Raw genomic sequence first — 13,626 nt, 5'->3', positions numbered from 1 at the left:
CATAAAAGTAAACTTGCTTTCGTTTTATTTTCGCTGATTATGGTCGTCGCTATATTGAAGGATTAGCTAACGTGAACGGAAAATATTTAATTTTGCTCAAATTAGAAATGAATTCATAGTTTGCCACCATTTCCATAACATGCTCACATAGATAAACTCTCTCTGTTGAGTTTTCTTGTGATTCGAGATAGTTTTACTAAATTAACGAATTGATTTATTTCATTCCAAGATGATAATATTCACTATTTTCGAAAAGCATTAAATTTATGTTTCTGCAACCTCAATATTCAGGGTAAAATTGAATGCGCATAAGCCTACCAACACAATAACTACTAAAATATTACTTTTAAATGATCGCTTTCTACTTACGAATGATGTATCCTGCTGAAGTTTACGTGCCATCGAAGAAGCTTCTCTGCATCTTGAGCTGTCATAGTTTTTGTTGAAAAAAAAACAACAACAAACGAGAATGGAAAATTTTTCAACTAGGTTTTAAAACGGATTTATTGCTACTTTTAATGTGGTTTGCAAAACCTCTCCGAGAGTGGTCCACTTAGTCGGAAGATGCTCTAAAAGAGGTTATCAACAGGTTTTAATGTATAAATCAGTTTTATTGCAAGTTTTTTAAATTTGGTCATAAAGATCTCTTGTAGAGCCGAACAAAACTTAAAATCCTCTTTGGGATGCTCTAGATTTTACCCTTTCTTGTTGGTTTTTCATGTAAAGTTTTCTAACCATCCATATTTTTTGTTATTCTTAACCACTTAACCAAATTTTCAGCAGTTTTGTCCACTAGGGCACTACGTAATCGCGATTCCACTTGGCAGCTGCACTTACATTCAGCGCCGAAATGTGTTCTATTATTCTACTATATCGAACTGGTTGGTTTTCGCGCTGCATTCACTTTCCACTCTATCATGGTATAACGATGAGCATGTTGGTTATTCCTTTTTCTAGTCCGATTGGGAGTCCGTTATGAGTTGCCGTTCACCGATGTCCAAGTATCCGGGTCCGTTTGAGTCATGGGCTCAGAAGAGGGTCAGTGTCAGCTGCTCTCAGGGAGAAAGAGCAACTGACGAAAGTGCCGGGGCTGGGATCGAACCCATGACCTTGCCCATGACCATCTGCTTATGAAACAAACGTGTGACCACTTACCCTACGGGCCCCGGCATAATTGTATTGTCTGTCAGAAAATTCCCATGTCGTCTGATAGGCGGATTTATGCTGTGGTACTATTGACTTTTGTCGGCTGTTCGGGTCCATATGAAGTTGATCATCTATATTAACTTCTTTTCTCGATCAGTCTAGATAGCTGTTGTGTAGTGTCGATAGCGGTTGTCACATTTGGCTAAGAATAACACTACGGACCGCCTGTTCCGGTGGTAAGAGTCCATTAAACAGGACCCCTAATTCATGGGTGATGCGGCTATATGCTTACCGTACCTGGGAATGAATGGTTAGGGGGGTCTAATAAATTGATTGATTGATTTATCTCTATTATAGGGACTTTCAGCCCTTGGCTGGTTCGTCTAATAAAATCCTAACCGCTTAACGGAGCCTGTGGAGTACTAGGGCGCCCTCCACAGTATTCTACCCTTACTGCGCTAACCGGAGCAATGGTGCAGTTGACCTTGTGTTTCTCTGAGATAATCAGCTATCCTTCTTAAGCCTCAACTGCAATGCCTAATAAGGGTGGGATTATAGCGTGAAAAAATATTCGAAAAGCTGCGATGGACGAAGGGCAACGTATTCAGAATTCAATGATTCAATTTGCGTTCCCCCGTCTTGGTCATACATCAATATTTTCATGAATCGCTCTCAATTCAGTCAAAGAGATTATCTAACAAACTTTTGTTTCCCTGTTTGCTTTCCTTCCAGGTCTGTTTATGCGTCCGGACGAGGCCAATCTCTACACCACCCTGGAGCAAACGATGAGCAGTAATCCGAACGTGTACTTCCAGCGTGGTGGTGGGGTCCATCCGGGAATGATGTACTAGAGCAAAACAAAAAGGGGAAAGCGATGGTTCCTACAAATAAAGTAAAAGCGACAAACATAATAGAAAAATGTGGTCCGAGAAGTGTGCCTAATCCAATTCAACAACAACAAAAAAAACTGGACCCAATCAAAGGGCCCCGACGATTTCCGATTCGGGCGCTTCGAAGGCCACCAAATGAGTATTTTGGAGCAACACCCAACCACCGTACATACCGCTGCTACTGCTGCCGCCACCCAGTCGCTACATTACCAACACAGAGGAAGTGCGACGAAGGCAGACGAAACAAGTGATTTTAGTTCGATAAGGATTCGATTTGTAAGGACAACACACCCCCCAGGAGAACCGGAAAGGGCTTCTTCCATAGATCCACACCCACACACAACCCGTGGCCCTTTGAGTAGAGTAAGAGAGTACGCAACCAGTATACCGCGCTAGGACCTGCTACGTTCGACTTCATTAGAATTTAGTAAGTAAGGTTTAGTAGTAAGTAAGTAATGAAAGAGATTCCTTTTTCCCCTCTTTACAATACCACACGCCCCCTCGCAGTCTCTCCTTTTCCCTCTCCCTGTCCTTACGGCTTTGAGACTTATTTTTGCTCATATTTTAGATTCTTCTGAATTCCCATGTTGATTCTCCTTCAAAACCCATAGAGTCCTCTCTTATCTTCACTTTATTACACCCTGTGTCAATCTTTACTTTAAAAACGTCTTAACCATCACCTCCATGAAAAGAAAAATCGGCCTCTTGTAAACCACCCTCACACTCTCTGTTGTCATCCCCTCCAAAATCCACGGATTGAATGAAACAACATCTGTCATCTATAATCTCACGTGATCCACTACTTTGCACTGTTCATACAAATCCTAGATAAGTTAGATCATTCCCATTTTTTCGTCAGATGTTTGTATATGTTTAATGAACTATTATGCCAAGTTTGGTCAAAATTTCTCTGCTCGTTTTTGTTCTGGAGCTAAATGATTAGGTGAAAGTCGGTATCTTTTATATTTTAATTCAAACAATATTTGAATATTCAATATTCCGAAACATGAACATTATTTTCAATGGAAAAAAAATACTAGCATGCCCTACAGTATGTATATTAGCACAATAAAATACCGTTTCACAAACAAGTTGACGATAAAACACTAATTTTAAGAACAAACATGTGGATCATCAGTGATCCATTGGGAACATAACGACATTTTTAACCTTCTTGATCTAACCTGTTCGTTGTTAGCATGTTTGTTTACATTCAAGATATTTTCCATTATTAATAGGGTTTCATGTAAAAATGTCATTATTTCATATAATGTAATCTATTTAGCGCCGGCAAAAAGTCGTAGATGAATCCAGGAGGGTTTATATGGTACGAGGAGAGAATCCATAGATTTGAAGCGAATCATGTCCGAATAACTACTTATGATAACTGCAAGAAGTCCGACAAGTTTCATTAAGTTTTACAGAAGGGCTAGATAAGAATCTCGGGATGAATTAAAGATGTAATAGACGATTTATAAATATATAGTTTAAAAAAAAAACAATATACAAATAAAAAACAAAATTTGTATATGTGAATCTAGATGTGAATTCAGTGCATCCATCTTCCCAATGGATCACAGGTGATCCACCCAAAAAATCAAATTTTTCATTTCTAACGATATTTTCGAGTAAAACTATACATCTTTTGTTCTGGTGATTTTTTCAGAAACCATTTTATCTATTTTTAAATGTCAAAAAACCTTGTGGGAAAGAAAGGGTTAACAGCAGATGCATGTAAATTTCAAGCGAATATGCCTTAAAATCTGTAAACAAGCCGCCTGGTTGGTTGATATCAGAGCGGGCTGCTTGGTTGACACCAAATGCAACTGGATTACAGAATTTTGGTTACCATTTTCAGTCGATCTTTAATGTTCGTGCTGTTAAATTTTCATATATTTTGCTGTGTGTCCTTGAGACCCCCTGGATCACTGAAACCTCCTTATGTGCCCGTGAGTCCTCCTGGTACATCTTGAACCCCCTTGAAACCTAAAATGACCACGAACCCCTTGGAAACGCTGAAAATCCTCTGGGACCTCTTGAAACGCTTCTGATACCCTCTGGACCTCCCTGGAATCCAGAGACTATCTGAATCGCCTCTGACACCTCCTGCAGCCCTGTCGAAACCCTGGACCCTCGTAGTACCTCTTCCGAAATCCCATGGAATTCCCTGAAGTGTTTCTGAAACGCCCAAGAAATCTACATGCACCCCTCTGAAACTTCCTGATACCCCCTTCTCAGTAAGATTAGGAATTGTTTCCGCCCCACTGGATTTGAGAAAATCCCCTATGTGGTTTTCTTAATGTTTTTGTACACTAATAAGGTAGCTGCAAAACATATTTTTCTTTCGTGTCCGATGTCTCTCATCGGGTACGAGAGGCGGGGTAAGGGATTAAAATAAATGAGGAACAATAAAATTAAAACTTAAAAAACTATTGGAAAAATTAAACTCCCTTTTGAAGAAACATTTTTCAACTATTGAAAAAAATATTCGAAAGTTATTTTTCTATTGGAAATGGAGTCAAAAGTTGCCAAGTTTTTTTTGGCCCTCACATATTCTGGGATTTTTTTAAGGAGGATGACATTGAACAAATTTAATTTTTGTATCAGCCTTACTTTTACTCTAATAAATATAAGAAAAGTTACCCATGACACATTTGCCAAATTTCTTACTTCTCCAAATCGGAATATACCCCTGTAAAAATATACATTAAATCTTCCATATAAAATCGCGTTGGGGTTTTCCGGAGTAACTCCGGAATTTCCCTGGAATCTCAAAAGAAACTCCTTGAAAAATCTTGCCAGAAGACTCTTGTGGAAATTCCAAAAGGAAGGAGTGAATTCCGGAAGGCACTTTTGGTGGAATACCGACAGAAATCACAATTATAATTCCCAGAAGGAGGAATCTTTGAAGGTATTCTTAGATATATCCCTATAGCAACTTCTTGTCAATATTGGAAAATCTTCGAATAACCCCAGAAGGTATCCTCGAATAAGCATCTGGAGGAATCCAAGAAAGGCTTCAAGAAACTTCTCGAGGAATCACAGAAAAAAAAAACTCCATGGAAAATCACAGAAGAAACTTTTGAACAATTCCCAGAAGGAACTGCTGGAGGAATCTCAGAAAAAGAAATTCAAAATGAAACTTCTTGACGAATACAAGAAGAATCCTTTTGACGATTTCCGAAATTAATTCCTGCAGGAACACCAAAAGCAACTGCTGGAGTAATTTCAGTAGGATCTCCTGAGGGTCTCTCGAAAGAACCTCTGGAGAATTCTAAGAAAGAACTTTTAGATCATTATTCGAAGGCTCTCCTGGAGGAACTCTTGATGAAGCTCCTGAATAAATCTCAGAAAGAACTTTAGAAGGAATCTAAGATTAAACTTCCATAGGAGGATATTAAGGAATTTATGGAGAAATTCTGAAGGAACTTTTGAAGGAATGCCTGAAGGGATACATGGAGGATTATCACTCTCCAGCAGGCGAATTCGCTGGTTCTTTGTTACAAACCGGAGTTCACCCAGTAGCCCATGGATGTATATCTATAAAAAAAATATTAAAAAATAAATAGAATAAACGTCTATTTTAAAGCGGTGGAGACGCATGGTCATTCCACACGTATGTGAGTAAAAAACATGAAATTAAAAAAAAAACTCGAAAACGGCTTGAAGATCATTTCTAACTTTTCGATATGTTATGTTAAAATAGTTGAAAAATTAAAAAAAAAATGGACATTGGAAAAATTATATAAAACTGATGTTTACCATTTTTGCATATTAAAGTTTACTATATTTTTTTTCTAAAATCTTCAACTGATACCTAATCCTTTGATTCGTGAAAAAATATTGCAAATCGGTCTATTGGTTCAAAAAATATGACGGTTTGAAAATAATAAAAATGAGAATTTCGTTCGTTTGGACCACCTTATCTTCAAAATGACCACCCTAATGGCGAAACAAAAAAAAAGGGAAAAAATAAAGATCATTACTACCGAATTTGAATATCGGAGCACTTTTATTTTCGTCTTTAATTTTTTCATGTAATGGCTCTATATATGATAGGGCTAGAAGCAAAGGGGTGCCGGGGCTCGTAGCGTAGTGACTACACGTTCACTTCATAAGTGGATGGTCATGGGTTCGATCCCAGCCTCGGTACTTGCAACTTTTCGTCAGTTCAACTGCTTCTATTTCAGAAACTAGAGCACCAAATCTCAATTGGTTTGAAGCATCATCAAGAGGAAGAGTACACCATAGGGGGGTACCCCTAAGACCCTTCCCCTTTTTTGCGTGGCGAATACAAGGTGTCATCAGCCATAATTCCAGCTTATCGTAACTATTTTAAGAGGATAACACAGATTTATTATAGTGTTTACTGGTAATTTGATTTATTCAAGTTACTTTGGGTTGACTCTGCCAAACTCCATCGATTCGTCCGCTGCCTTACCACGTCCCCGGTTCTGGAGACTCTGGAATCTCCGGTGGAAATGGTTAGTTTTGTTACCGAATGAATATCTGAAACAGACTTTTGTATGTAGCCCGAAAGAAACGATAACACCTAATTTGCAGGCTTCTGACCATCTGGAGGACACGAAATAGGTTCTGGGGTCCCTAGAACCTCCGGTAGAAATGGTAATTTTTGTAAACGAATAGAACAATTCAGGACTTCCTTCAGATGTTCCTTCAAGAGTCTCTCCAGAAATTTCTATAAGAACTCTTTCAGGTAGAATTGTATAGATTCCTTCCAAAAATTCCAAAAATTACGCAATTTTCCAGGGTTTCTTTCAGAATATATAACAATATTTTATTCACAAAATCTATTTAAGATTCTGTAACAAATTCTCTAAGTGGTTACTTTGGAAATCCTTCCAGATATTCCTTCATTAATGCGAACAGGTATAGATATTAGAGTGGGTCATCGTTTATATGGAAAAATGATAAATTCAATGGTATCCCATCAGATCAAAGCTTTTTGATCCCATTTCAGGACCCAAATAAGTGTGCAAAATTTGGGCACGATCGGTTATGTCTACGTTTTGCGCATCGTGTTTGAAGTTTGTATGGGGTTTTACATGGGAAAACACACTTTTTTGCATTTCTCTTATAACAAGCTCGATTTTTTCTAAAATCGTATAACCGATAAAATGAAAACATAGCCTAGGGTGTCCTGAAAAACTTTGTCAAAGATCGGGAAGTGATCTGATGCTTATGAAAAAAGTTATAGCGTTGGCATTGCTTGGCGAAACAGCATGATTTTGTTGCTATTGTTATTCCTTTACATGTTAAAACATAAACACGTACATGCGGTTCGTTGGTTATAACTATTTTCCCAAGCATCGAATCGCTTTGCGGTCTTCAACAAAGTTTTTCAGAACATCCTAGGCTATCATTATACAGTATCGGTTAAAAAGGTTCAGACAATCTTTTTCAACTTATGGCAAAAATGCAAAAAAGGATGTTTTCCCATACAAAATCCAATACAAATTTCAATTGCAATGCGCAAAGTGTAGACGCAACCGATCGTGCATAAATTTTGCACAGATACTCAGGACCCGAAACGGAACCAAAAAAGCTTTGATCTGAGAAAACGGATCCGATGACCCACACTAATAGATATTCCTCTAGATTGATTCTTGAGTTTTTCCTCAAATGTAGGGTGTTCTACTGGAGATTTCTTCAAAAATTTCACCAACGAATTTCTGCAAAAGCTCTTTAACCTTCCAGGACGCGCGCCATCAAGCAGCTGAAACTGCACCGCGCTCGAGCTTTATACGACGAGCGAGGTTTTTTGGTAGTGTTGTACTTCTTACAACGGCGCTCGCGCTGAAGGGTTAACGAAGTTTTTCTCACAAATTCCTCTTGATATTTTTTAACAAGATTGCTTGGAAATTTTTCCAAAAGTTCTTCCAGGAGTTACTCGAGAAAACCCTTCTGGGGTCCCTGCATAAATTTCTACATGGATCTTTTTTTTTGAAATTGTTGCTGCAGTTTCGGTAGACACAGTCCTGCAGGAATTGTTACTCCAGGGATTTTTTTCTTTTCAGAAGTTGTTCCAGAAATATCACAATGAATCTTGGGAGAATTCTTGATGGAGTCCTTTTCGGAATTTCTAAAGAAATCTCTGGAGGAAATTTTTGAAAACTTCTGGAGATTCCCTGAACAAGTTCTCGAAAATTTTCTGAAGGGATTTTTGGGTGAAAGTCCCGGAATTCGTGCATGAAAACCTGGAAGATCACATGAAGAAGCTCTTTCAGATATCTCCTTAATTCTTGGAAAAAAAATCTTGAGAAACTTTTGGAAGAACTCTGGAAGTAATTTCAAGAAAAAAAATCTTGAGAAGTTTCTGGAGAAATTTGTAAAGAAATCCATGGAAGATTTTTGGAACAAATTTGTTAAAAAAAACGTCTGCAGAAATTTCAGGACAAGGATACTGGTGACGTCCTTGAAGTAATTCCTCAATACATTCCTGAGGATTCGCTGGAGTATTTTTCGAAGTAAAGCTTGGGTCTCCTGGAGATACCTCTGGAGGAATACAAAGAAGAATTTCTTATGCAATTTCTTCAGGCATAAGTGCACATAGTAGACATTTCATAAAGAAATCCAGTGGCACAAAAAAAAACTGGAAGAATTCTGTAGAGAATCACTGAGGAAATTTCTGTATATATTTTCAGAGATTCATTGAAAAAAATACTTGGAGGAACTGGAGAACCCTCTGTAGGTATTCATAGGAGAAATTCTAAAAAAATAATCTTGAAAAATGCCAAGGAATACAATCTGGAGTATTTTTTGCAGGAATTGCTGAGATAACCTTTGGAGAGTTCCTGGAAAAATTTTAAAGGAAAATCCAAGGAAAATTTAAAAAAAAAAGGAAAATTTCTGAAAATAAAAGCATCTGAAAGAATCTCCGAATCTCTGCAAACAAAATTCTGCTAGAACTGCATCTTTTGAAGAAATCTTTGGAGGAATTTCTGGAGAATCCTCTGGAGACACTCACTGAAAAATTCCTTCGATATTTGGGAGAGCATACAGAAAAACTCTTGGAAGAAAATTTTGATCATATTCCTGGAAGAATTTCTTCATAATTGTTTTAAAAAAAATAAACCATGAAGGAATACGTGTACAAACTTCTAAAGCAATTCATGATGAAATTTGTTAAAATATCCCAGAAGAAATCCCGGGAAGAATTTTGAATTAATTTCTGAAAATTCTTGAAGACCAACTTCATGATGAAACTCTTAAAAAACTTTAGATCTACCCCAACATTACTCGAGGAAAATACGTGGAAGAATTTCTGGAAGAATATCTGGAAGAATCCCTGGAGAAATTTTCAAATGAATATATTTACAGGAATGAATTCTAAAGGGATACCTGAAGAACCTTTGGAGGAATTCTTGCTGAAGTCATTCTAAGAAATCCTGCAAGAATCTTGTCTTTATGAAAATTCAGGAAAAAAATATGAATTCTGAAAGAATCCCTGAAGACATTTCCGGCGGGGTTCCTTCAGGTAATCGTGGGGAAAATTCTAAGGAAGTTCATAATTCATGGAGGGAATTCCCTGTTATTATTATTAATTATGCGCAGTATTCAAGTGATTTACATGGGGGTGTATCAGTATAGGAGGCGCAGCAAATTGGGAACCTTGAATATCCAGCTCTGAATGGTAGGATGACAGCACCGTCTGAGACCCCTTGAAGCGCCCCTGAGACGCCCTTGAAACCTCCAGATACTACTTGAACAGCCCCTCATACTCCCTAAAACACCGCTGAGACTTTCTGCAACTCTCCTGAGAACTCCTGAAACGCCCCTGATGACATGAATCAATTCAGAATTGGTCAAATTTTAACTTTTTCGAGCCTAATGCACTATTTTTACGAGAATTTACGAGAATTTAATTTATTTTAATGTATTCAATATTAAATATGGATTTTGAGAGGCATTGCGCCACTCCCTAAGTACATCACAAGTTAAAAAAATCAACAATTTTCCGTCAAAACTTCTTCCGTTGTTGCAAAACTGTAGCACCCTTGGCGGTTGAAAGACTTGAATCCCGTAACGATCAAAGTCAGCAGCCCACTGATCAACTACCCCCAAGATCACGGTATGTTCATTTGACACAGTAGTGGTAGAATTGTTTCACTCATATTTGGAAATATGGCTCCGGAATGATGGCTTTCTCAGTCTTGGGTAAATCAAAACGACAAGTTTTGCTTTTCCCGACGTTTCGGCTTTTTGTTAAGCCTTTTTCAAGGGGTAAGCTGTCAACCGTTCCTCATAAAGTATTGCCGGATTTTTGGGAGGGAGCTTCTTGTATACAATGTTGAACATTAGTTCTACAATTTTGGGAAACTATGGTAATTATCAACGACAAGCACTACACTAGACGATACACGAATCATATCCCCCAGAGCATAATCAGTTACGAACTATATTCTGTCAACTTAAACAGTTATTCAATTTATAAAATAAAGGCATTATTTTGTTATATGATTCAACTCAGTTCATAAATGGACATTTCACTACTTTAAACCCATTTAAGCGTGAACATCACTAATCATTTTCCTTCATTTCAGAGTAAACCCCGAGCAAATGTGATCTCTCAGAGCAGACGGTAAAATAGGAGAAAATAAACAGAGACGACGAGACCTACAACGAGGCACACATCCATCTGGGCTAGGTTTGCATAACCTAAGCTCGAAATGAGCTCGAAAATCATTCACCCGACCACCCCAGAAACAAACCCTTTTGGGTACCGTACACACAGGATTACATAATTTTGAGCCACCTTTATTTTCGCCTCGGCTGCCGACGACCACTATGCAGGTGTAAGCGAGAGACAGAGAAAAAAGGCAGAGATTCCGATAGCCAATAGTAAAATTCAACAAATGCACTCGTTCATCAATCAGCAATCAATAGAAATTAGGTTAATCTAAAACTAGATCAAACGAACTTGAACGGCCCCTATATCCATTTCATTCCCTTTGCTTCATAGATCTAGACCATTAGGTAGATAAATCAGTGTTCATTCCTCGCTCCCAGACCCCAGACCCAGTAGACTCTAGAAAAAGACTTGTATGTTTATAGATCAACTCGTAACATTTGTCACTGAGCCACACTTCATTCCATCTAGTTGTTAAGGAAACCTTAGGTAAATGAGTTCAACCGTTGAACAGTAACGCGCGTGAACGAAACTCTCTCTGTGAATGAATTTATTCGACAAATCTTTATTTTTAACTACCGTGGAAGTGTGTGATACCTTCCCGGAAAAAAACTTTTTCCCATTCAGGGTCAAATCCAACAGGTGAGAATGGAAATGACTAGCCTACCCCCCATGTCCCTTTCCTCTCTAGTATAATTTTTACTCTTAAGTGAATTAGAATGCGAAACGAGATGCGACGAAATGGAAGAACGAAACCCGTTCGGAGAAAGCGTGCAAAATATTGACAATATAAAACTTTTCTTGCTGTAAATACTAGTGCTAGAAATTGCCGGCCGCATTTGCGCGGGCCGATAATAAAATCGAAGATACTTTTTAAGATTGAGAAATGAGCGAATCGAATCGGTGTTGTTTGGAATGCGGGATGGAAAGGAAAGAAATTCGATGGCTACGGCCCCAGGGGACTCAGCAAATATCTTCATCGTGAGGACATCAAATTTCTGTCAACTTCCTTCAGTTTTTCGGTATGCTTCAAGGTCAACCTAACTTAGAGACGGGCTTGGTGATCTAGTGAGTACCGTTCTTATAAAAATAATATCCATGCCATTCGCAAAACAGACAAATTGGCCGGATTTCGTGAAGATCGTACCCCATCTGTTGGGCCCGGCTCGTCGCACAACACCATCCAGGGTGATTGTTAGATAGTGGGCAAGGAAGCCTTCACATTGCAGCAGTCCCCTTTTTCTTTTTCTTTTTTTAATCTGTATTAACGAGGCCCTAGGCTAGTTCATCTCGGGACCCACGCTTTACTTCCCTTCCGAAGGAAGAACCCACATTTTGTGAATTTGTCGGGAGTGGGATTCGATTTCAGGTCCTCGAACAGGTCGATGAACAGGTGGTGCATTTTGACCTGGTATCGCGGCATTTCTGGAGGTTTTGCCATACGGTGAAGATCTGATCCGTTGTCGACCGGCCATCGATGAAATCGGCTTAGTTACTTCCCACGAATTCGTTTACTTCAAGTTAAAAACGATGGAAGATGATCTGGGATAGAACTTTGTAGGTGCCATTCAAAATTGGTGATCGGTCGAAAGTTCTTACACATTAACGTCTTTCTTGTGGATGAGACAGATTATCCCTTCCTTCCTCTCCTCCAGTACTTAGCTGTTCAGTTTTCCAGATCTTACTACTACTAACCGTTGCTGACAGGTGAACAACTTTTCCGGGCACATTATGATGAGTTTTGCTGCGATACCGTCCTTACCAGCCGTTTTTGTTTTTTGACCTGGTGTATGGCATCCTTAACTTCTCTCAGTGTGAGAGTTGGTTCGTTCCCGTCCTCTGTTGCACCAACGCGCCTACATTCTCTTCGCCATTCAGGTGCTCGTCAAAGTGCTTGTTCCACCTTTCGATCACCTCACGTTTGTCCGTCAGGTAGTTGCCGTCCCTATTCCTACAGATTTCGGCTTGCGGCATGAAACCTTTGCGGGATGCTTTGAGCTTCTGGTAGAACTTTCGTGTTTCTTGTGAACGACACAGCAGATCCATTTCCTCACACTCCGTTGCTTCCAGGCAGCGCTTTATCTCCCAGAAGAGGGGGTGCTGCTTCCGCTTCTGTCTGTGTCGCTCCACGTTCTGTGGGGTTCCATGCTGCATCATTACCGCCCGCGCTGCCTCCTTCTCCTTCAAAATCGCTCTGCATTCCTCGTCGAAACAATCGTTTCGTCGACTCCATTCTACGTATCCGATGGTGCTCTCGGTTGCGTTGTTAATGGCTGCTTTGACTGTACTCCTCCAGCAGTCCTCCGGAGGGGTCAAATCGAGCACACCCTCGTCCGGCAACGCTGTCTCGAGATTCTGTGCGTATGCGGTGGCGATCCAGTTGCTTCAGTGGCTCTAGTCTAGATCGTACCGGGGCGTCCGCCGGTACTGTGCATTGTTTCTAACGGAGAGTTTTGTGCACAGCTGAAGAAGTCAGACTTGAATTCTAAACATAAGTGCGACATTTTATAATATAGACGCCCCCACCTACTTGTATGGACCCCTCCTATAGTGGCAGGGTGGGTCATACTTCCGGAAAATCTTAGGGCTGTATGAATGCAAAGTGACAAAATTTATAACTCCACAGAGCTTTCTACACAATTGGTATGAATAAAAAAGTTTTCAAACATGTAGTAGTTTCTCTTTTCGAATAAGGTACACCGGGGCAAGTTGAAATGGGTGGGGCAAGATGAAACACGAAGTTTTGAAACAGATTTCAATACAATTTGGTAATTTATCCTTCGTTAAAAGATTGTTTGAATCAAAAACTATGCGTTACGGCGATCAAACTATTTGTTATCATTAGAAAACATCATGTTAACCCGCTGTTTCATCTTGCCCCACCCGTTTCAACTTGCCCCGGTGTACCTTATGAGCGTTTACTACATGCGTGTAGTGCAT

The 13,626-nt window shown here is 39.3% G+C and overlaps 1 protein-coding gene across 2 annotated transcripts in view; it reads left to right on the top strand.

The window, feature by feature from the left end:
• LOC115255993 (uncharacterized) overlaps positions 1-11,581 on the top strand; it is a 283,008-nt gene extending 271,427 nt beyond the window's left edge. For both annotated transcript variants that reach the window (XM_062856101.1, XM_062856100.1), the window contains 2 exons: positions 1,879-2,463; positions 10,601-11,581. In XM_062856101.1, the coding sequence (XP_062712085.1) occupies positions 1,879-1,997 (119 nt within the window). In that variant the 3' untranslated portion in view covers positions 1,998-2,463; positions 10,601-11,581. The remainder of the gene's footprint in view (positions 1-1,878; positions 2,464-10,600) is intronic.
• Positions 11,582-13,626: the final 2,045 nt, after the last annotated feature.

This window comes from Aedes albopictus, chromosome 3, assembly GCF_035046485.1.
Source record: "Aedes albopictus strain Foshan chromosome 3, AalbF5, whole genome shotgun sequence".
NCBI lineage: Eukaryota > Metazoa > Arthropoda > Insecta > Diptera > Culicidae > Aedes > Aedes albopictus.
The sequence above is the reverse complement of the archived record's forward strand: the minus strand, read 5'-3'. Positions and strand labels throughout refer to the sequence as shown.